General features: G+C 36.4%; 1 protein-coding gene across 4 annotated transcripts in view; it reads right to left on the bottom strand.

Annotated features, from left to right (window-relative positions):
- The window catches only part of LOC126824440 (lactadherin), a 138,747-nt gene that overhangs the window by 26,186 nt on the left and 89,851 nt on the right, over positions 1 to 22,710 (bottom strand). For all 4 annotated transcript variants that reach the window (XM_050553670.2, XM_050553669.2, XM_056101836.1 and 1 more), the window contains exons 3-4: positions 9,510 to 9,715; positions 3,602 to 3,724 (exon numbers count right to left, since the gene is read on the bottom strand). In XM_050553670.2, coding sequence (XP_050409627.1) covers positions 3,602 to 3,724; positions 9,510 to 9,715 — 329 coding nt within the window. The remainder of the gene's footprint in view (positions 1 to 3,601; positions 3,725 to 9,509; positions 9,716 to 22,710) is intronic.

Here is a 22,710-nt window from a genome sequence, read left to right as displayed (position 1 = left end):
TAGAAACACAACAAGTACTTTCTAAAATATAATTGAAATTCCGATTCATAGTAGCATGGACGTTCCGCATAAGACACTAATATACAAAAGCATATTCATATATTTAATGATTTTTCCTCTTCCGTCATTAAATCTGGTTGGCATCGGGTGTTATACTTTATCATCTACTAATTTATTGCTACCATAAATTAATTACCTTCATCCACATTATGATCTAAGTCTGCATTTTAACAACAACCGGAAGTCAGAGAGGTTGATGGGTACGTATTTAATGTGGGGTCTAATTCCTCTGCCATGTATGTATTTTTTAATGGTTTCCCAGGTACATGTGACTACTGTAGTACCAGAGGTAAAACATTTAGAAATTTTTAAATAACCCAATAAATGCATCTGTTATTTGTTTCTAACCTACATCTGTCTGAGCTTTTATTTACCTTCTTATTACAACCTTATTTTTAATCTCTAGACATCAAAAGCGGGGCTATTTAATTTGTATATTCCCCACCGTTTAATAAGGAAAATCATCTGCCTTTATGATTTCTGGCGATTCATCGTCCCTATGAATAAATTGCTAGGGCGTATTTTTAGCGGAGTTCAAACGTTAGACGCTAAAAGCAAATCAAATAAAAAAATTCATCAAAAAAAAACGAAGACGTTCAAGAAATATTTGGATTGAAAATATGGTTATGTTTGAACTGCATTATGTAAATGTTTTATGAAAGCACGCACGAAACTATTTTAGTGTGCGGTGGATCTTATCGTTTAGTTGTAAAAAGAAAATGATTTCTATCTAAACCCTTATTTTGTTAATTTCCACAGGTGCTCTAGTTTGATTGTATTAATATTGTTTTTATAAATAAAATAGAAATCACGATTATAGAGGTTATCATTCTTCTAATTAGGGTTCGAATAGTACACTTTTATATATAACCTGCCTTGTATAGAACATGGTCATGATATTGTATTATGCCCTATACCCGTCGGTCCCAGGGCCGTAACTAACTCAAAGCAACGAGGGGGCGGCGGGGGGTTCCCTGTGGTGCTGTAAAATTGACGGACAATCTATTGTTTTTATGGTCGACAATTTTTTCACAGGGGGGGGGGGGGCGAACCCCTGCGCCCCCCATCCCCTAGTTACGGGCCTGGTCGATCCCGTTTACACGACGGTGTGCACGTAAAAGAACCATTGTCAGTTCGAATTCGAAATGAGAGTAGGTCGTACAACTACTGTCCGGCTAAAATCACCGCCAATTCTATTGTCTTTGCCGCGTTATGGATAGCAACACACGTCAATAAATTAGTATATTGACCCAAGATGTCTAACTATAAGCATCGATAGATTATATGGTTTTGGCGTATTCCGTGTTTTGCATTTAATCTCTTCGTAAAGGGTATAATTCGATGAAATACGAAAAGTCATCAATAATTTATCGGACTAGTAAACATAATCTAGTAACAAATGGAGCTCGTGGCATTCATTATACAGTTCAAGGCACGACCTTTGTCATACAATATTAGGGTTTGGTTGGTATGGAATGGGGTTTAGCGTCTTGTCAGCACAATATCGCAGTTATTTTGAGACTAACATAGGGTTAATTTTATGGTCCTGCGTTCAATCCTAAGTAGGTGAAGTGTGTCTGGAGAGCGGCGTTTCCGTTTCCGCTTACTAGTCATCGAATTCCAACTTTTACATGAACCTCGTTTTTTTGGTGCCATCCTTTAGGCGCTGCTACTGACAAGTAGGGACCAGACTTTTAAAATCCCGATGATCTTCTCGACGAACACCGTGATTCGAGACGAGAGTCTGAATCCATTTCCACCCCACACGACAACCGTGGCCCTGAACCGCATGGTTAGGAAGAAAATATGAATTAAAGAGATAACTATTAAGTGTTCAAAACAAATACAAGAATTTAAAAAGTTGAATTGAATAAAGAAAATATCGGGAATAATTGCTGAATCATTCATTTTCTGATTCATGTTATGGGTCATTAATCTGTGCTGTACTTTCCTTTCCGGCGATTATAGGGGGGTTGGATGACCGAATGGTTAGTACGTGCGCGCTGTATCATAAGGTCTGTCAATTAGTCAACTGGCGGGATTTCGATTCCCCAGTTGTACGTGACAAGGAGTAGGGTTGCCTGTCCAAGCTCGTGGGGTTTTCTCCGGGTAATCTTCCCACTGCTAAAAACCACTAAGCGCAAGCGAATTATTGAAATAAAATTGAACCAGCGTTAGTCCCGAAATGACCTAGCTTCAGTCGAGTGGACATTAAACCCCATTTCTTTCTCTTTTTTCCCCCCGCCTATTATATATATTGTTTGTTTTTTTAGGTTATCAATAGATATACTACATGTAGTTGATAAAACGTTGATTAGACTTATGATGTTTGGTATTAGTATGTTAATTGTATACAACCCTGTAGGTAATATTACACTATGACCTTTACTCATGAAAACCTATATAAAATATAAAGCTTGCTCATGAAATTAAAATAAGGAATTTGATACGGGACATTATTTCAGAAAAATTGGAAGTCGTACAATTTTGTGAAAGGACATAACAGATCTTGTGATAAACTTGAGGTAAGATTAGTGTCTCAAACCTCATGGCTAAAATTGTCAAAATACAGGTGATGGCCCTGACCCTAAACCTAACCCAAGAAATACTCAAAATTATCAAATCTGTTTTAAACAAGAGGGCAAAGGTGTTTTAGGGAAAATTTGACATTAACCCAAGAATTATTGACAATGAAATAGACGAATCACTTTATGTCCACGTTGGTGTTAACCTTTCACCCTAACCCAAAATATACTCATTTATCAAATCTGTTTTAAGCAAGAGGGCAGGGAATTTTAGGGAGAACACAGCCATTATTGACAAATGAAATAGACGAACCACTTTATGCCCACGTTGGGTGTGTGTTTTTACAACTTATAGTAAACTTATCTATCGGTATTCTTCTACAGTATTTACATTGTTGTCGGGTTACCTCGTCCACTTTTGTATGTCGTAAATTCTTAATTTTCATGTACACAATGCCTGTATAGAGCCAACCATTTCTATAATTATCATATGCAATTTGCGCAAATCATTTAAAAAGAGACATTACGACGAATGTAAATTTAACAAAACATTTTTTGAAAACAATAACAGAAATATTTATTTCGTATTAAACATTGCCATGGAAGTTCAAATTGGCCTTAAAGATTGTTCTTCCAGAAGTTTAGAGATAACCTTTTTGCCTTTTCATAAAAAAGATCTTCGAGCGAATGTCCCTTGAAACAACTTGTATAATTGAAATAGAAAACATGTTTTAATCCCTTCACAACATGTAGATCACACCGCGTGTGAATATTTCCAATCGTTAAAAGAAGTGGATTATAAAAGGTTTCGTACTAATCTGGACTGTGAGAATTTCTTCATCTATTTTAAGGGCGTGATGTCATGGTCAAAATTAAGCTCTTACGCCAAAGTTTCGTACATACAGTCATACTTCTTGCTAACTACCGGAAAGTGCCAATGAACCTTTTTCACACAGGGGGTGATAATATATTAAAGAGCCACGACTTTTGACAAACGATGAATCAAATGTTCTTACCCTTTGGTTGCCATAGTGATCTGTGACGTATTGCCAATGGAAGGCGTCCATGGAGTAAGAAATCATAAATGACGTAACCCATTCGACGCCGTCACCTCTGCCCTGTGTCATTGCTCCTGTAACCTGAAATAAAAAAATATAGAAAAATTAAAGCAATGAATCGAAAGCAATCGGAACATTTTCATTTTTCAGATCGTTCTTACGCAAGGCTGGTTAGGCTTCCTCCTTCCGGAAGAACTAGTACCACTTCCAAGTATTGCAATGTCCCTCATTGTGGCGAGTCTCCTATCTTTTGATCGAATTTGTGAACTGGACTTTATAGTTTTGTTCCATAGAAGCTAGGATCGTCCTTATCAAGTCTCGCTACTGAATGTTTAGGCTACCGGAAGTGCGGGCACATTTCAAACGAAACTTGACGAATGATACTATTTATAGACTATTGCCGCCGTTGAGTATTGAACATATCTCGTAACATTAGCCTACCTTTAATTTCCTCTATAGGACAATTGTTGCGACAAAAATCACAGGGGATTGAAAAGGGAAAATAACATCCCATAAAAATATGTTTTCACGTACAGAGCAGTGGACAATATAAGAAGTTTCAGAGGTTTTGAGAAGGAGTGATATGACGACAAGGATAGACTCGATGCTCTAATTATTTTTGCACAAAAAAAAGAGAACAAAAATGGACCCTGCACGTTTCTTTTGACGAGTTTTACAACATCTATACATCATACAAAATGTACGATACAAAAAGAAGCTGAATGCAATCTCCGCCATCTTGAATTATAATGGTATTTTATCATTTGAATCACGGTGTACTTAATATGGCGGGTGTGGAGATGTAATTATTAGTAGCTAGACTGTCGTATTGAGTTTAAGAGATATCATATTACTCCAGCATATGCTAGTCCCACTTTCATAACAATAAAAGGAAGGAATCTCGTTATATAAGGCCCCATCCCTTCATCCCAAACCCCCTTTTCCAAACCCCAACGAATCCATGTGCAGGAGAGCCTGGTGCTATACCAGCTTTCACACCATATTAATTAAGGCTAAAATACGGTTAATTTTGCCTGGAGATCCACGATTCCGCCTTCTCATCATCGAATTGCATCTATCACGGATTCTTTTACGGCCTCAAACTTTGTATTAGACTACAACGGCGCAGTAACTAGATTGCATGCATAACTTAATTTTGTTTTGGGACGTTTTTATTATTAATATTTATAGGAAAAAAAGTATTAAAAATACCATTTTTTGTAACTTTTTGTTAACGACTTCACAATACATGAAGTGCTATATGTTTTTCAGGGTATAATAAAATTGATATTATCTGTAAAAATTAGCAACATGCAAACTGCGACAAAAATTATTTTACTCAAAAGTTACACCAACAAGATAGGAATCTAGTGACGACACGTCTTGAAAGTCATCCACCTTACACATATTATTATGGCAATTATCGATGGTTGTTGAAAGTAATAGCTAAATAATACAACACGTGTTTTGATTAAAATAAAACTTTATAGCTTGGTCCTGTCTTGTTTTAACTCGGTACCCAGTTTGGGTCGGGAAATGGTGCCTTTTCACTCGAATTTCATGCACAAGGAACCGAGCCAAACCGAGTTCCGAATAAAACTGCGACCCTGTATTTGATTACAACATAAGACAGGTATGCCCTGTGTTGATTTTATAAGGAACGGGCTAATTCTATAAAATGGGGGATTTTAAGGCGACAAATGGAGGATGGGGGAGGGAAATGGGTGGAACCGGCATTGGTACGAATTCGAAACAGCATCGCCTTAGATTGTTTAGATTTGTAAAAACTAAAGAGAAAAAAAATAAACAATTTATCTTTCAGAAACATACACGTAATCTAAGCCAACTGTTGTGCACCTTGAAATAGCTTTTCACTAATTATACGGATTATTAAATCCTGCCAAAAGTATGCAATAATAGGATACACCCTTATGACATCTTGTCGGGCCTGAAGTGCCATACAACTACATATTAATCGATGGGGTATTTCATAAACATGCCTCTAGAAACATGCATCATTATCTATAGCAACTGACAGTAGTAACCCATTAATAAATTTCAACGAAGAATATTATTACTGATAAACTATTGTTTGTGACACTTGTTCTTACTAACATGTATTCCACACCCCAAACAAAACCGTTAAAACAAATAGGTTTTACTTGATTGTTAAAAAGACAAATTACTCGGGAAGATGGCTCGACATTTAAAATGTATATAATCACGGGGAGTGGCGTTATATAGAAGATGGGGGCCAATATTACAAAAACCAATCCCTCTAAAAAACCGATAAAATTGGTCCACTTACAATTACAAGCTACACTATTGTATATGTGCACGTCAATTAAGAAGGTTTTTTTGTAATATTGGCCCCATCTTCTATTGTAAAAAGAACATTTGAACGATAACAATTTACAACCAATTATAATAGGTTTTTTACGGAAGTCATTTATTGAAGTTAGATAGTGGGAGTTATCTGATCTTAACTACAGATGTTAAATTGTTTCCAACCAAGTGCCCTTACGGAAAAAATATATTTCATCTTTAATAACCCTAACAACTAATTTTTCATCATCCTAGGCCAGTGCTTATGTGGAGACTTAACCTCTGCCCCAAATTCTTAAACCTAACATGCACGGGTTAGGGTTAGCATGGAAATAGGAGCCACGGTGGCTCAGTCAGTAAGACGTTAGCTCGCTAACATGGGGTCCCTGATTTGGCCGAGAAAGTTAATCATCGGGATTTTCCAGCGTGGTTCCTCCATGTCAGTGGTTCATGACCGAGGGTCTAGCAAGAGACAATGTATACTTGTTCGGATGGAACGAAAAGTCGAGGTCCCGTGTACACATTGGCGTGCACATAAAAGATCCCTTGGCAGCTGCAACTGGATATAAGAATAGGTTGTAGCGCCGCTGTCTGGGCAAAATTTCCCTCATAGCACACAGTATGGTGTATTTAAGTCTTCATTAGCCTAGTCGTAGCAGAACAGTAGGACGTTAAACTCCATTTCATTTCATTTCCGTTTGGAATTAACTGCGTTGTGAAAGCGCGAGTTTTGAAATAAATCAAGATGGTCGTCATTAGTAATGAGACACGTGGTACGTGTTCCATAAAGAGTATGCATACTCTGCATTTAATGGGCCGATGCATCGGGTAACCTCGGGGCAAATTGTCACAAATAAACAACACGAATTGTTTTGAGAAATATCAGCAGTTTTCGAAAACTAATATGTAAATAAACAAACATCTGATACGTAAGGCGGAGATAAAAAAAAAAATGACGAGTAGTTTTATGATAGCGGCTTGTACATAAAAACACAAAAGAGTCAAATATATCAGCCATTTTAAGCTGGGTAATGTTTATGTATAATAGACTTGATTAATGAGACAGTGTTAGAATATAAATTACCTTGAGTACTAGCGATATGGTGTGATCCTAGTTCCCAGTAAACACTATCCTCATTTACATATTCATTGTTCTTTTATATGAAATATTTGAATTACTGACATCATAAATTCTTTATAGGAAAAGAAAGGTCATGGATCTAGAATGGAATTCGAGATCGTCTTATCGCCACTGATCTGCCAAAATACTGACCAAAACAAACAACAGAAATTTTGTTGGAAGGGAAACAATCAACAGGATTTAAATTTCGTTTCGTTTTTTTTATACTTTCGTGAATCCAAATTAACTAAATAAAACGAAACGAAGTGACATCTGTGTTCTAGTCAGATTTCAGAAATAGCTCCTAGATTTAGGTTATTATGATGTTAAAGTTTACGAGGGGAGGGGGGGGGGTGGATGGCCGAATGGTTAGCACGCGCGCTTTATCATAAGGCCTGTCATTGAGTCAACTGGCGTGGTTTCGAATCCCCGGTTGTACGTGACAAGGAGTAGGGTCGCCTGTCCAACCTCGTGGGTTTTCTCCGGGTCCTCCTGTTTCCTCCCACTGCTAAAGACTCCTACGCGCAAGCGAATTATTGAAATAAAATTAAACCATATGTTAGTCCCGAAATGACCTAGTTTGTGTCGAGTGGACGCTAAACCCCACCTCTCTCTCTCTCTCTCTCTCTCTCTCTCTCTCTCTCTCTCTGTTAAAGTTGACAATTAATAGTCAATTGGGGTTTTGATACCTCATATGTCTTATAGTGGTCTAGAAAGGACAAAGTTATTTAAACCAGATTAGAATCATCTCATTTAAATGTACATCTATATTTAGTTTACTTCATAAAAAAGCAACATGATGGTCTTTATATAATGCCTGCTTTTGTGAAGAAATATTAATAAACAGATTGAATTTAAATTTTTTTTAATCAAATGAAATCAAAAACCACTGCCATAAGAGTCACTCAACCAACGAACGAAACCTATTTTTGATAGTAAAATTTTTATATCATGGATAAATATTTTAATTTTGATAAAATGGGGGCATTTCACAGTCAAAATGAGCGGGAAGTCATTACTAATGTAAAGAATGTAGAAGTTAAGCGTGAATCTATTTGGTTGGGTGACCAAATTTAACACCATATAATATTACACAGACAATCAGTAGACATCATCTACTAAACCATGTGATACACTCCATATAAAGGGAAACTCAGCTTTTTTTTTGTCCTTCTAGTCCTTCGGCTTTTAAAACTCAAGACGCCGTCGTGGCTCAGTGAGTACCGTGCTTGTTCAATAACCAGGAAGTTCGGGGGTCAATTCCGGTTTTGGTCGAGAAAGTTCCCCGGAATTTCCCTGCGTGGTTTCCCTTTGTCAGTGTGTCTAGCCGTTCAAATGGTACGACAAATCGGGGTCCCGTGTACACATGGCTTGCACGTAAAAAAATCTCACCTGATTGCAGGCCATAGCGCCGCTGTCCTGGCAAAATTTCCCTTAACAAATCCTCTAACTATGAACATCAAAACTGGTACTAGCAACCTTTTAAGCGAGATTATATCTAATGGACAATTATACAATAAAGGCATAGTTTTCTTTGTTAAAAAAAGAAAGAAGAAATGAACTTCTCTTTATCCTAAACATTATTATTTTCGCATCAGTGATGTTTGTGTTAACTTGTGTTGTTACTATGTTATATTTATGTTATCAATTGACCAAGTCTAAACAGCACGATGTTACTCTGGGTGGATCCCGATATGAATTTATAATTTCTTTTGTCATATTATGTACGTAGATTATAGGTAGACATTTTTTTTTCATTTTTTTATATTTTAAATGTTATTTTAAATTCCTCGTCAGAAATTCTAAAAAGTAAAATCACGTCTTCGGATTACATCTTGTCTGACTCTTTCAAATATATAAGGTAAAATTAGATTTATATCTTTATAAAGTTAAAAAAAAATAGTTCAATTTGTTACGAATAGTGTAATACAAATTTTTTATTGAAATTTTAATCTTATACGGAACGAAATATATATGCGATACTTATTGACATATATGAAATGCATTGAAAAGGGTGTAGAGCTCTTATTTTTCTGCACCAGTCTTGCTAATGAAGACGGGTATACGCCATGCAGTTTACTATGAGGTGAATTTTGCCCGGACAGCGGCTATTCCGCCAACTCTTCGTTGAGTTCTAACTGCCAAGGTATTTTTACCTGCATGCCTACGTGTACATAGAACCTTGGTTTTACATCCCATCCGAACGGCTAGACGTTCTTTAACGCCCACTCAACACATAATAATTCATTTCGTGACTATAATTTATCGTATAATTTGAGAGAAAACCGTAGAACTATGAGTAAATCCACTGACACGCCGATTTGCCATTTTGCAATTATGAATTTCCATTGGCATTTAGGATTGATTCCTTCATGCATTCCTCTATTCATTCATTTAATTTGTTTGCTCATTCTAACTTACCCTGGCAGCTACTCCCAGGTCCACCTGCAGCCATTCTGAAGATGATTTGTACTTTGCGCACCAACCTAACTTGTTAGGTAAATAAACTCGAGCATATTTTTCACTGCAACCTTTATCCCAGTCTTGAGGATATGTTGAAGAGGCTGTGATCTGCCAGTCATGTATACTGCCTGTTATCATTCCCAGAGGTCCATTCGTTATACAAACTGAAAATATAAAAATAACAAATAAACTTCAATATTTTAGCCATATAACTTCAATGTTTAGTCTTATAACTTTAATGTTTAATCATGTAACTTCAATGTTTCGTCATATAACTTCAATGTTTAGTCATATAACTTTATAACTTGAATGTTTAGTCATAGAACTTCAGTGTTTAGTCAATGTTTAGTCTTATAACTTTAGTCATAGAACTTCAATGTTTAGTCATTTAACTTCAACGTTTAGTCATATAACTTGAATGTTTAGTCATGGAACTTCAATGTATAGTCATATAACTTCAATGTTTAGTCATGTAACTTCAATGTTTAGTCATATAACTTTAATGTTTAGTCATATAACTTTAATGTTTAGGCTTAGAACTAAAGTGTAAATGAAATTTGGGTTTAACGTCTTTCTACATCAACCCTACTAACGAAGACCGGCATAAGTTATGCAGTGTTTTCTGAGTGAAGTTTTGCCCAGGCAGCGGGTCGACTGCCTAATATGAGGTGACCTTTAACGTGCTACAAATGAATTACTATTAGGGGCATCGGGGTTTCGTCCCATTCGAAAGATTAGACGCTTTTCTTTGCTTGGGCCGCCTTCATGTGTCACTGAGAAGTCAGATGGGAAAATCCCCGCGGAACAAACCCTGTGACTCCAAATAAAAATGCACATGACAGATAAAACAAATGTTGTAAGGATCCAAAGAATCCAAACAGAACTAAATCACTTTAGTCTCGACGATATGATTTGGTGAAAAGAGGACCCGTGTCAACTGAAAGAGACGGGGACAAAGGGCAAACAAGGAAAATGTAAAAAAAAAATCAAAAAATATACAAAATTTTGATTCGATAAAGACTACAAGCTTAAATTACGATTTGACTTTTTATGCTGAATCACATTAATATGAGTAAAACTTCCTAAAATACTTCTTTTTATAAGGAAAACTCTTTATAAGGAAGCATTTATAATATAAGTAAGAATTCGTATTCTTACATGATGTAATCATAAAAATGTGTTTTTGCGTGGGAATTTTATACTAATTTTAATGTATTCATATTCTTTGAATTCTTATACTTATAAAAAAGCCACCTTATAATTTGTATCGGATCAAAAATAAACCTCATTTTTATCGTATGTCCTTACAATACATTAAGATTCACAACACATTTTTTAAACAGGAATCTTATTTTATCGTGCATTTTTCTCACGTATACTTATTACTTACATAACGCAATATAAGTCAATTATAATCGGGAAGAATGAAACCTATATTTATCCCCAAATATCCATCTATATAATTTACATATTTGGATCACCTCGTACATGGGTGAGAATATATCCCGAGACGTTTACATAGACCCGTCAACCTAAAATACCTACAACACCCACTGCTGCACAAAGAACATTTCTAATTCTAAAGCATTTATATGTATATATCTTATAGAGATGTCTTAATACACACGAGAAACAAGGTGTAGTCAGTATGTAATAAAGCTCATGATGTTTATGTTACGTATACAGATGATGACAAGCGTAAAAAGCTATATTTTTAAAGTCTTCAACTTAATGTAAGATAATTCTACAAGTGACAAAAGATGAAGATGGAGACAATCGGATAACCGATAATTTACAAGACGGTGTTGCCGAATCGTGTCACCCGATTACCAAATACCGCTGTGCATTTGTTTGGTTTTTTTGCGCTTTTCTGGACTAAATCTATTGAAATCGCCTTTATGTTCAAATAAAAAAGCTCTGTAGATCATATAATTATTTTTAATGGAATGTTGTCCATTTATCAAAATAACAAAAAGTTTATCAAGATTGGAATTTGTTGCTGAACTGTGCAATAAAAGATTTGTAATCCCTTTTAAGTATGTTGTCAAGAAGGCAGATAATTGTAGACTTAATCTATCAACATAAATGCAATATCATAATACAACGTTCAAATAATGACATACACCATTGTGAAAATCGTGTAAAAACTTGGAAGTGATATAATTGCTTCAAGAAATAGGCGGAGTTGTTATTTAATGAAATGCAATGAGGTTTAACGTCTTACTTAAACATACATTATGCAAGAGCTAAATCTGTCTATTGCAGGTCTTTCTTTAGGCCTGAAATGTTATCTAAATTATTAATTAGACATTAATTAACTTATCCAGACCATAATCAAATCTAGATGGCATCGCTAGCCTGCGATCTTAAGTGGATTGTGATCTGATTTACTGCATAACCTTTCCTTCTCGATTAAACGATTAAATGGATAATCGAGACTATGTTGTTTAACGTACTGACTTTAGTAATGATGACCGAGGCTAGGCAGAAATTTCCTTCGCTTAGTTCTCGGTTCATAGTGGATCAATTTGAATGAAATTTTCAGCAAATTGCCTTTGCGTTATCTAGTTTGTAATTATTATAGTGAGAACTGCCAACTCGTTATCGAATCTCCCATAATGTATCTTTAAGAACATGAACCGGGGAAATGAAGAAGGACTATCGGGAAAAATTTTGTCCAAACAGCTGCGCAACAACGTTCTGATCTTATTTTAGAATACGCCTCCGCCCTGCACCAATAACAAAAGGAAAACCATTCCGGGAAATCCCGGGGAACTTTATCGCGTTTTTTCATCGGGTGCTGCGATTCCCCCACTTCTAAAGATCACTCCACTTCGACCCAACTCCCTCTCTGCCCCCTCTCTCTCTATAGTCATTACAAAGCAAAGAGAATACACAGACGACCAAAGGAATTTGACACACATGTACATAGCAAACAAAAGACTCAATTATATTGTAAATATCATTTCGTAAGCTATTCTGCAATTGACTTTAACAATAACAACATGATGTGACGGTGACAACATGACTGCACGTAGCGTAACGGAATTTTTTCATTGCATATTATAAAAGTTGGACGAGGATCGTGTATCTTTATGTTATTATTTCTGGTATCTTGATGGGGATGAGTCAACACAGTCAGGGGTATGGTCTGATTTATGCCTGATATTACCCAATAATAGTCGAAAGGGCCGTGAGAGAATTTTACTTTTTGGGGAAAAAACAGTTTAACTAATTTTTATCTATTTACCTTCTCAGAAACATTTTCATTTGTCTAATAAATTTGAATCGAGTCGTATTATGCGGAAATTGATCTTTACCTTACCTTTCTTAGAAACATATTAACTGGGTCTTTTTTTGAGAGTTAACCTTTAAGATATGCAAGCTGCACAGTCGTCAATGTTCGTGTGATAAACTAAAATCGCACTATGTGGGCTTATTATACAAATTACCCATAAATTTGGTATGTTGGCGTCTGTTTGTCAAGTATATTTGATGGAAAATATAGGGATACGAAATTGTTGGGTCGGCCTTTATGGTAAAAATCACCTAGACAGATTTTGTATTCTGGCTCCTGATTGGGTCGTCCATATAGAGTAAGAAAAATGTTCGATTATCAACTAATAGCAATTTTACCGCCGATCTGAAAAGGGCATTAGACCCCTATATATCTTAGCCGGATTCCCAACCGTGTCCCTTGCATTATTGGTTTATCTTTATTACCTATGATAATGATTTTACCGCCGATCTGAAAAGGGCATTAGACCCCTATCCTAGCTGTATTCCCAACAGTGTTAGTTGCATTATAGGTTTATTTTTATTACCTATGATAATGATTTGACAGCCTTCGGACGAGAAAAAAAGTGGAAAACACAAGCCATCAGACGTCAAACAGTTTGGTTTAAATAAGTTTCGCGACACTGGTTAGGTTGAAAAACCTTTACAAGTCTCCAGTATATCTCGTTCTCATTTTGACAGAATAAAGAATATAAATTAGAATCGGAGATTCTGTTCCCGTCAGTTGTTCTCCCAGTGGTTAGCAAATATCAGCCCAATATACCACAAAGATTGACCGAATAATACGCAACTCTTATTTTCTTTCAATTTTTCTTTTAAAACCTTTTCGAATTTGTAGATTCACAGTCTTTATATCTGAACGCAGATCAAAAAAATGAAAGCCTATATATTAAGTGATAATATACTTATGTTAGCCCCCTTACATATCCTAATATTCCTAAGTAAATAGACCCACACTATCTAATGAAAAGAAACATTAAGGGTCATACGTATGTTTATATAACTTTTAAATTTTAATATAGTAACTCTAAAACATCGAAAAGAAAAAAAATAACCGTGTAAGTATATAATTAAATTGATTTATTTTTGGCATGGGAACATTAATCAGTCTGACACGACATGTCGCTCTTTTAAAAATATTATCAGGATAAGCAAAGGGAGGGACTTTAAACGCCTAGTCATCTTACCAAATACCATACGCCAATTTGGATTGCAGTATAAGTGAAGGGGGGTAGTTCGCCTTGCCTCGACCTTTCCTCCTTCTCATTGAATTCAAGGGTTCGGTGGCTGAATGGTCTAACCAGTGCGCTTTAGATGATAAGGTCTGTCAATGAGTCAAATGGCGAGGGTTCGATTCGCAGCTAGGGTTGCCTGTACAAACTCTTGTGTTTTCTTCGGGTCCCGAAATTACCTAGCTTGTATCGAGTGGAGGTACCCCCCCTTTATCTCCCTTTCTCTCTCTCCCTCTCTCTCTCTCTCTCTCTCTCTCTCATTGAACCACAACTGCCTAACGAAACAATACACATTAAACTAGGAATCAGTCGAGGATTATATAAAGGCACCTATGTAGTCTATGTTCCAGCTGTCAACAACACAGAGCAAGGGAACATATTTTTGTTACATGATCACTGGATATCGCTTCTTCTCTTCATCAAACGTTTACATAACTAATTCGGTTTGATCATTGTATTAAAAATCCATGGAAAAGGTTAACAGTCTTTTTATAAGTCCAAACTAAATCAGGTACAAAATATTAAAATATTCAAAATTGTTGAAATATCTTTCTTTGTTGAACTTTATCAAGTCCCCAAACACTACAAAGGTCCTTATTTCTTCAAATATAAGGATCTCGGTGTGACGTTCTCGTGACGTCTTTAATGTTATTTAAAATATTCATGTTTTTTTATTTTCGTATTTACCGCTTTGATTAACAGAGTGCATGCATAATTGATGTACTCCAATTGAGTTCCAATTGAACAATTTAAAATGAAGGGCTTGTTAGTTTAAGTCCTATAACTAGGCGCCGATGTAACTTACTTCCAGTTCATTGTTGCGTGTCCTATAAATATATTTAGTTATTTCACACATCATTTCATCCAGGATTGCTAGATTTATCAGAATTCATATCTACAAACAACGTTTATTATAACACATCAAGCAAACAGCCATTATTAAACGATATTGTCCCTTTTTCTTCAGACTTTCTAAAAAAAAAGTTTATTAAAGTCATTAGGCTTAAAGCTTCCCCCCTTCTATTTGTATTGAATATCGGTCGGGGAGCTTAATCCGGCCATCCATGCTATCAAGTGTTGATCACGTGAATCAGCTCAATAGCCTATAAACCATCAATAACAAACAGACGACAACGAGCACCAGCAGACGGCCTTTTATATCAAATACTAATATGACATATTTTTTTTCAAGGATTCGGGTGCGATTATTCTAGGGATGATGGGCGGAAGAATACGAGTGGACAGGCGAACAATGCCAATTGACCAGGGGTCAGATAGAAGGGTCATTTAAAGGAGATTGCCGCTGATTGACAGAGAATGGTGGACAAAACGGGCAATCGCAGGTAACAAAGTATTGAATTAAGAATAGGGATGACTACCTATTATGGCGTCTTGTCTGCTGGACGGCCCTTCATTTGCAAACAAGATTTCAGTTGACCCCTACAAGCCAGGTCAACTACCGTAATTTTCCGTAAATAATGCTGACCAAGCTAAAGTTCAAATTAAATATGTCTTAAGCATCTTAAGTCGGGCTTTTTTTACATATTTGAACAACCCTCAACCTTAAAGTCAAATTTCAGGAATGGCACACAGCAAACATGTTTAGTCTGGCGAAACATACGTACAGTCAATAGAAAAAAGATATCGTCAAACACCAGACGACATACAGGTAATACCAATGGGAGGACACGGGGGGATAAGTCTAGTTTAAAGGAGATTAAATTTGATGCAAGACAAAATAGTTTAACACCCAACTAGTATTATTAGTATTTGGATATTAAATCTAGGGTGATGTGGTATACTGTGTACACTTTGGTAACTGTTAATTATATGTGTCCGTCAAATTTTCAAGAAAGTAAATCGACATTCAATTAGTATTTTTTTTTTTTCTTAAATGTTTTTATTTCTTTACATAAAAGTTTTGATTGAATATAGATAAGTACATGCATATCAACAATCGACAACATTCCTCATAACAAATAAAAACTCTATTGTACATCTTTTTAACAAAATTTCATTTCAGATTATTATAATATCCAACCATTCCTGCAAATATTTTACAGGCCGTGAAGACATTCAATAAAATATGAGAGAGGCAACAATTTCTACAGGAAATCAGGAACCATGCAACCAATAGACAACAAACACCCTACTCCTAGCCATGGGTGGGGGGGGGGTGAATGGTTAGCGTGCGCGCGCTGTATCATAAAGTCTGTCATTGAGTCGACTGGCGTGGTTTCGAATCCCCGGTTGTACGTGACAAGGAGTAGGGTCGCCTGTCCAGCCACGTGGGTTTTCTCCGAGTCCTCTGGTTTCCTCCCACGGCTAAAGACCCCTATGCGCAAGCGAATTATTGAAATAAAAAATTAAACCATATGTTAGTCCCGAAATGACCTAGTTTGTGTCGAGTGGACGTTAAACCCCATTTTTCTCTCTCTCTCCCTAGCCATGGGTTCCAACTCACGAGCGAAATAGTAGAGGACCGAAGATCGACAACACATTGTTTTATTTTTAAACATTCGGCCACCATGTCGTTCTTGACAAGAGAACATGAACTGAATTTAGATTAAGTACGGTATCATCATCACAAGATCAGATCAAAGAAAATTTAAACCAATTAAGATGTCAGATCACATACAAGTTACAATAATCTTATACATGATCAAAATTATTCTATTAAATAAAAAAATAACACAATTTGGCTGTCAAGTCATCGTCACCTGGTGTCAGATTAAACAATATACCTGCTTATCAAACATGTACATACAGAGATTATTAGAATAAATGTATTCATACCTGCTTTTATGACCGGATTTCTAATTATCATGCTTGTTATTAATAGGCATTTAATAACGGTAACACGCATGACAATTGATGCACCTTTGCACTATAGGGCGGACGGGAATATTAATTAAAACGGGCCATATGTTTTAATATTCCTCAAGGTCATTATGGAGCCTTTCGGTTCTTCGTCGTTTTTGTGGGATTTGGAATATTTGGCTCTGACAATCTAGCATGCGCTTTGTTATTAATATAAATAACTTAATAACAGCTTTTTAAGAACAAAATTTTGTTGTTCTAGAAGGAGGGAATAGGGGTCCCGTCCTTCCACTGAACTAGATACTTTGCTTTATCTGCATCCGAATGGTTAACACGCTTACGGGTTAGATCATAAGGTCTGTCATTGAGTCACGTGGCGTGGTTTCGATTCCCCGCTTGTACGTGACAAGGAGTAGGATCGTCTGTCCAACCTCGTAGGTTTTCTCCGGGTCCCCCCGGTTTCCTCCCACTGCCAAAGACCCCTACGCGCAAGCGAATTATTGAAATAAAATTGAACCATATTTTAGTCCAGAAATGACCTAGTTTGTGTTGAGTGAATGTTTAACCCCGGTCTCTCACTTTTTTTTTGAAATGTATTTATATTTGTCCTGGAAGAAGGCCATGTCATGAAGTGACTTCCTGTATAAAAATAACCAACGAATACCGTAGGAGTCGCCGTATTAATTTGACATTCTTAGTATCAATATTAGAAAACTTCTCAAAAAGGTGTTTTTAATAAGTTTTACTTATAGGCGTATGTATACAATCATTTTAAAATAGATATCACGTAGTGTTTATTTATACGTAATTTCCAAATAACATGATATACATGGTTCTGATAATATACTTTCAATATTGCCAGGTGTCCCCACCTTTCCTTGTGTATATTTGAAATAAAAGTCAAGATTGAAGACATTATTTTCATTTATAGAACTACGGAACTCCCTTTGGGACACCTACATTCAAATCCTGTGGTACAATTGGTTATAATAGTTAACACCACTTTCTTATATAAACAGGTTTGTCCACATTTTTGAAGCCTTTAAGAATAAAACCTGTATTGTTTTCCATGCATCGTATGATTTTATTCATTGAAATACGGAACACCCATCAGAACACCCACACGGATATTAGCACATAATACAGTTGGTTCGAATATTATGTTGCATGACATAGTAAGCTCACGTAATGGTTTATTGATGGGTATAGATTTGTGAGATACACGGAACACCCCGTGGAACACCCACCAATGCAATAATACAATACCATTGATGTTTCTTTAAAATATTTTGTTTTCAATGCTCACGTAATGGTTATTAATGGAACAGGGAACACCCCGTGGAACACCCACATGTATCAACGATGTTCCTTTTAAATAATTACTGTTCAATGTTAAATCTTCGGTGGGGATGTGCATGCTATGTATCATTTATTCTGCCCGTGCGTGGCTGGTACGGTATATACAGTTTGTTCCAGACCCCAATCACTTTTAAGTCGAATTTGAAAAGATTTTGACCAACGTCTCAGTATTTGTTATTAATCCCTTATTGTTGACATTTAAGAAAGCAGAGTGCATGTTTTTATAAGAAAGAAGGGCTGAGAAATCACACCTGAAGACAATAAAGGATTGGGTCGTGTGTTTTAGTATATTCTAAGTCCATGCACAGCATATGTTAGCTTCCCATCCATTATTCAAAATAAGTATATACTTAAAAGGGGCATTGTCACTCTCAAGTAAATAAATATAATCAATTTTAAATAATATTATATACAAAACAGTTTTAAACTCTCCGAATTACCGAAAACTGAAACACTGGCTAACTCTTAAGTAAGGTGTTTCGCGTCAACGTTCGTCAGTTCCTGGAAATGCACGAGTCGTGAATTGAGAGTTAAAACGTGTATATCCGGGGATGGCTTGGCAAATTTGTCTCAAATTTTGCATACAATTGTATTTGAAAGAGCGACTGTATGAAGTCCAATAAATTTAATTCGAAAATTATATTTTTACTTAGCTGCCACGACTTGCGGCCATGACTCTTTAATACGTCATAATGCATTATATTTGAACGCCTACATGTAAATGGGTCAGTACATACACCGTTGTTTGTTTTTCCTTCATCTTTTCATCACTACGTTTCTTATCACGTTTCTTCATTTAGTATCCTACACGCTTTACTACATAAAGGAGTTCATATCTACACCTTAACTTTAATTAGGCGCCAAAACATGGACCCTGCCCCTTTCATTAGAATTCCCTTCACGAATACAGATACGGGTTTGGTTAAATAGAAAATCCTTAAGGCCAAGACGAGGTCAAATGGCGTACAACCCCTTAAGACTTCTGTTTTAAGCTATAGATATACGCTACATTGTAATTTGACGTCATCCGCTTGGCTTGGAAACTTGAGTCTGTATTTTGGGAGATTTGCGTGGACAATGGTAGGGGGTTGACCCTGGATTAGCGATAAGACATTTGTTTAGTTCGTATCTCATTCACTTTGTCCGGTACAAAAGATAGCCAGGCTTCAGACGACCCAACTAAGGATTTAAGAAGTCGTTTGGTATGATTGAAAAGTTGACACAAAGGGGTAAAGTTAATTGTTTGAGCATATCTGTTAGAATGCTAAGCCCACTTAAAGTTACAAATGTGTGAATTCATTCAATTTAAAAAAAAAGAAGATTTTCTCGTGTAAAGTCCATCCTTTTCTTGTTTAAAATTTTTTCTTTGGGTTTTTTTTGAAAGGGGAGACATAATTAACCCACTCGAAATACCATCTAGAAACTCTGGAATTTTGGGATTCATTGGAAAGAACATTAAAAGCGTACTTGAAAAAAATATTAGCTTTGCCAACCTACCTGATCAATGAAAAGTGGTACGAGGTGTTCTAGAGCCAACATGTCCTTGCATTGGTTATCATGGCTATTTCGAGCGGAAGTTTGACGTTTGATTTCATAAACCAAAACTAAGTATACCAGATAATAACCTTCGTCCAAAAGTCACCAGGAGATGGCGCTGCAGGTGAACTTCTATGGAATAATCCCCAGGCATAGAATACTTCGATTATTCTCCTCAGGCTAACATAATATGGTAAAGTTCGTTTCCATGCTTACGTGCGGAATGCGAGGGGGTGGGGCTTTGGGGGCTTTTCCAGTCAGTCTTCTCCGTATTCTAAGCAAGGCCTCTTTTTACGGAAATACCAATGTCTACACGGGTGGACTTCAGTTTTCTCTTCCTTCCGAACATCGAGGCACCAGTTCCATGTTAGCATCGCTGGTACCGGAATTCAATCTAGTCGTAAGTCCAGTGTCCTACCGTTCGACTACAGCGACAATCGTCCAGGTATAAAGTCGTTATATATTTGGTAAAGAAAATATACTTCAGTGTGAAGTGTATGCCTCGAAGCTACCAATTACCATATAACTTTGGCATATAGCAGATGTCGTACACGGGACAGGATATGCTAATAGTTCTGAAACACCTGATTCCACTTCTTGTTTATTTGGGAATTTGACATATAGGTAACCCTTTTCTTTGTACCTTTTGTACTATTTTTATATTGTAACAAAAGAAACCCAGCACCCCTCCCAGTAAAGAATTTCAATCATAAAGGCAATGCTTTATCATCATTATTACTTATATATATCTATATATACGACATGGTTAGTGTCGCCTACGTCACAAAACAAAATAGATAAACTATTGAAGACATTCCAGTGTCAAATTTTTTAAAACCTTTGTTAAGTTCCTAGCCAGCCAGTAAATCATTCATTCAATCGCTCATCTGACTTTACAATTTGTAGACAAAAACTGAACAATATGACTATTATCGACAACTAACCTTCAAACTAAATTACCCACAGTCTTTGTTGACGGTTTCGTCCGCCAAGTTTACGGTTTGCTGGTCGAGAATGCTGCCTTTTGTAACCAACTCCTTACCATATGTGGTTATTTACCTTTTAAAAACCAATTTATTTTTTGGAAAATTCTTTCGCAAAATGAAACAGTTTTGGTGGCCATATTTCTCTAAGTGAAACATTCCACCTTTTCTACAGCGACACGTGTTAAATAACTTTTAACGCCAAAAAAATTCTTTGTAGATTAACTCTGACCCCACTACGTAACACCTTTGCCAAATTTCACAGATGGGTTTTAAAATATCGTTTAAAAAGTCAAATCTTTGTTTGAAAATAGACTCACAACATTTTGTAAGCGACCCGAAGTTTTGAACCCATCAGAGGAGATGAAAGAATCGCGAGAGAATAGGATAAAAGAACTTTTCATCAAGAAACAACTGTTCTTGATTTCATAACTTTGAAAGCTGACAGCGGAAATGAAATGCGCCAGTCGGGCTGTAAATGGAATGAAATGGGGTTTAACGTCCTACTGTTCTGAGCACATGCCCGTCTTCATTAACCCAGTCGGAGCTCAATAGTAGGAGGTTAAATCCCGTTTCATTTCCTGGAGATTTTTGCTGGACAGCGGCGCTATAACGTACGCTGGCTCGCTAGCCTGGAGGTCGGGTGTTCGATCCCTGCATTGGCCGAAAAAGTTCATCCAGATTTTCCGGCGTGGTTCCCCCTTGTCAGTGATGCAGGACGGGGGGCCTGACAAGGACAGCTGTCTAGTCCTTCGGATGATACGAAAAACCGAGGTCCCGTTATACATTGGAATGCACGTAAAAGATCCATGGCAGTTGGAATTCGATATAAGAGTAGGCGATAGTGCCGCTGCCCGGGCAAAATTTCCCTCATAGCACACTGTATGGCGAATGCCAGTCTTGGCGTATGCCAGTCTTCATTAGCCCAGTTTAGGAGCAGAACAGTAGGACGTTAAACCCCATTTCATTTCATTTCACAATTATAAACAATACACCTGCAGGTGAACTAACTTAGATATGAGCAAATCTAACTCGTATGCAATGTAAAGAATGCGCATACTGCTCAAACAAATTTACTTTGCTCTTCAAACGATAGAATATGATTTAAACCTAGAACTCGAAAGATTTCAAGTGTTAAAAACTCCCAAACAAATATCTAGCTTTTTAATTCAATTATTCACTTTCAAGTTTTTCTTTCTTTAAACATTTATCTATTTTCTCTTCTTTTCTTTGTAAGTTTTTTAGCAGTCAAATAAAAATAGCTCAAATAAATAAATGGTTATGTGCATCACATTTTTTGATGATTTTAACTGCGAATATATTTATTCTAATACGTTTGTAAAATACTGATGAATTATTCACTGAATTTGAAACTAAAACATTTTATGAATACTGACTTTTCATTGGTCGGGAGCGAAAATTTGTAGACCATGGGGACTTTACATCTTATAAAATTAAATACAGTACCAGAAAATGGCCAGCCCACGTCTCACCCACTGAGCCACCGTGGCTTCCGTTATCTAAATATCTTTTAGGAAGATGAAAGTAGAGCACAGAAGTTGAATTTCAAAAAATTGTTAACCACGCGAATTCTCCAAAAGAAAAATGTCATCAGGACACCCGTAACTATAGTTTTCACCCTGATTTAACCTCTGTGTAAAATGTCACCAGCCCATTCCCTAGACAATTGGTTTAAATACAACAAAACTCTGTCAGCTGTATGAACTCCTCCAATCAGAAGTGGTATCAGATGTTCGAGTAAACCCAGAGAAACGACCTTTATCTCTCTCTGATCCTTATTATATATCAATAACCTAAGTTGTTTTATCTTTAAGGTAAATATTATTATTATATATGTCATAAGTAAGACGTACTTGAGTGGCGCTTCACGTCTTTAGTATAACGATTTTAACAGATTGTTTTAGTAATGTG

This window comes from Patella vulgata, chromosome 6 (assembly GCF_932274485.2).
Source record: "Patella vulgata chromosome 6, xgPatVulg1.2, whole genome shotgun sequence".
Lineage (NCBI taxonomy): Eukaryota > Metazoa > Mollusca > Gastropoda > Patellidae > Patella > Patella vulgata.
Note: the sequence above shows the minus strand (reverse complement) of the source record. Positions and strands in the feature narration are given on the sequence as shown.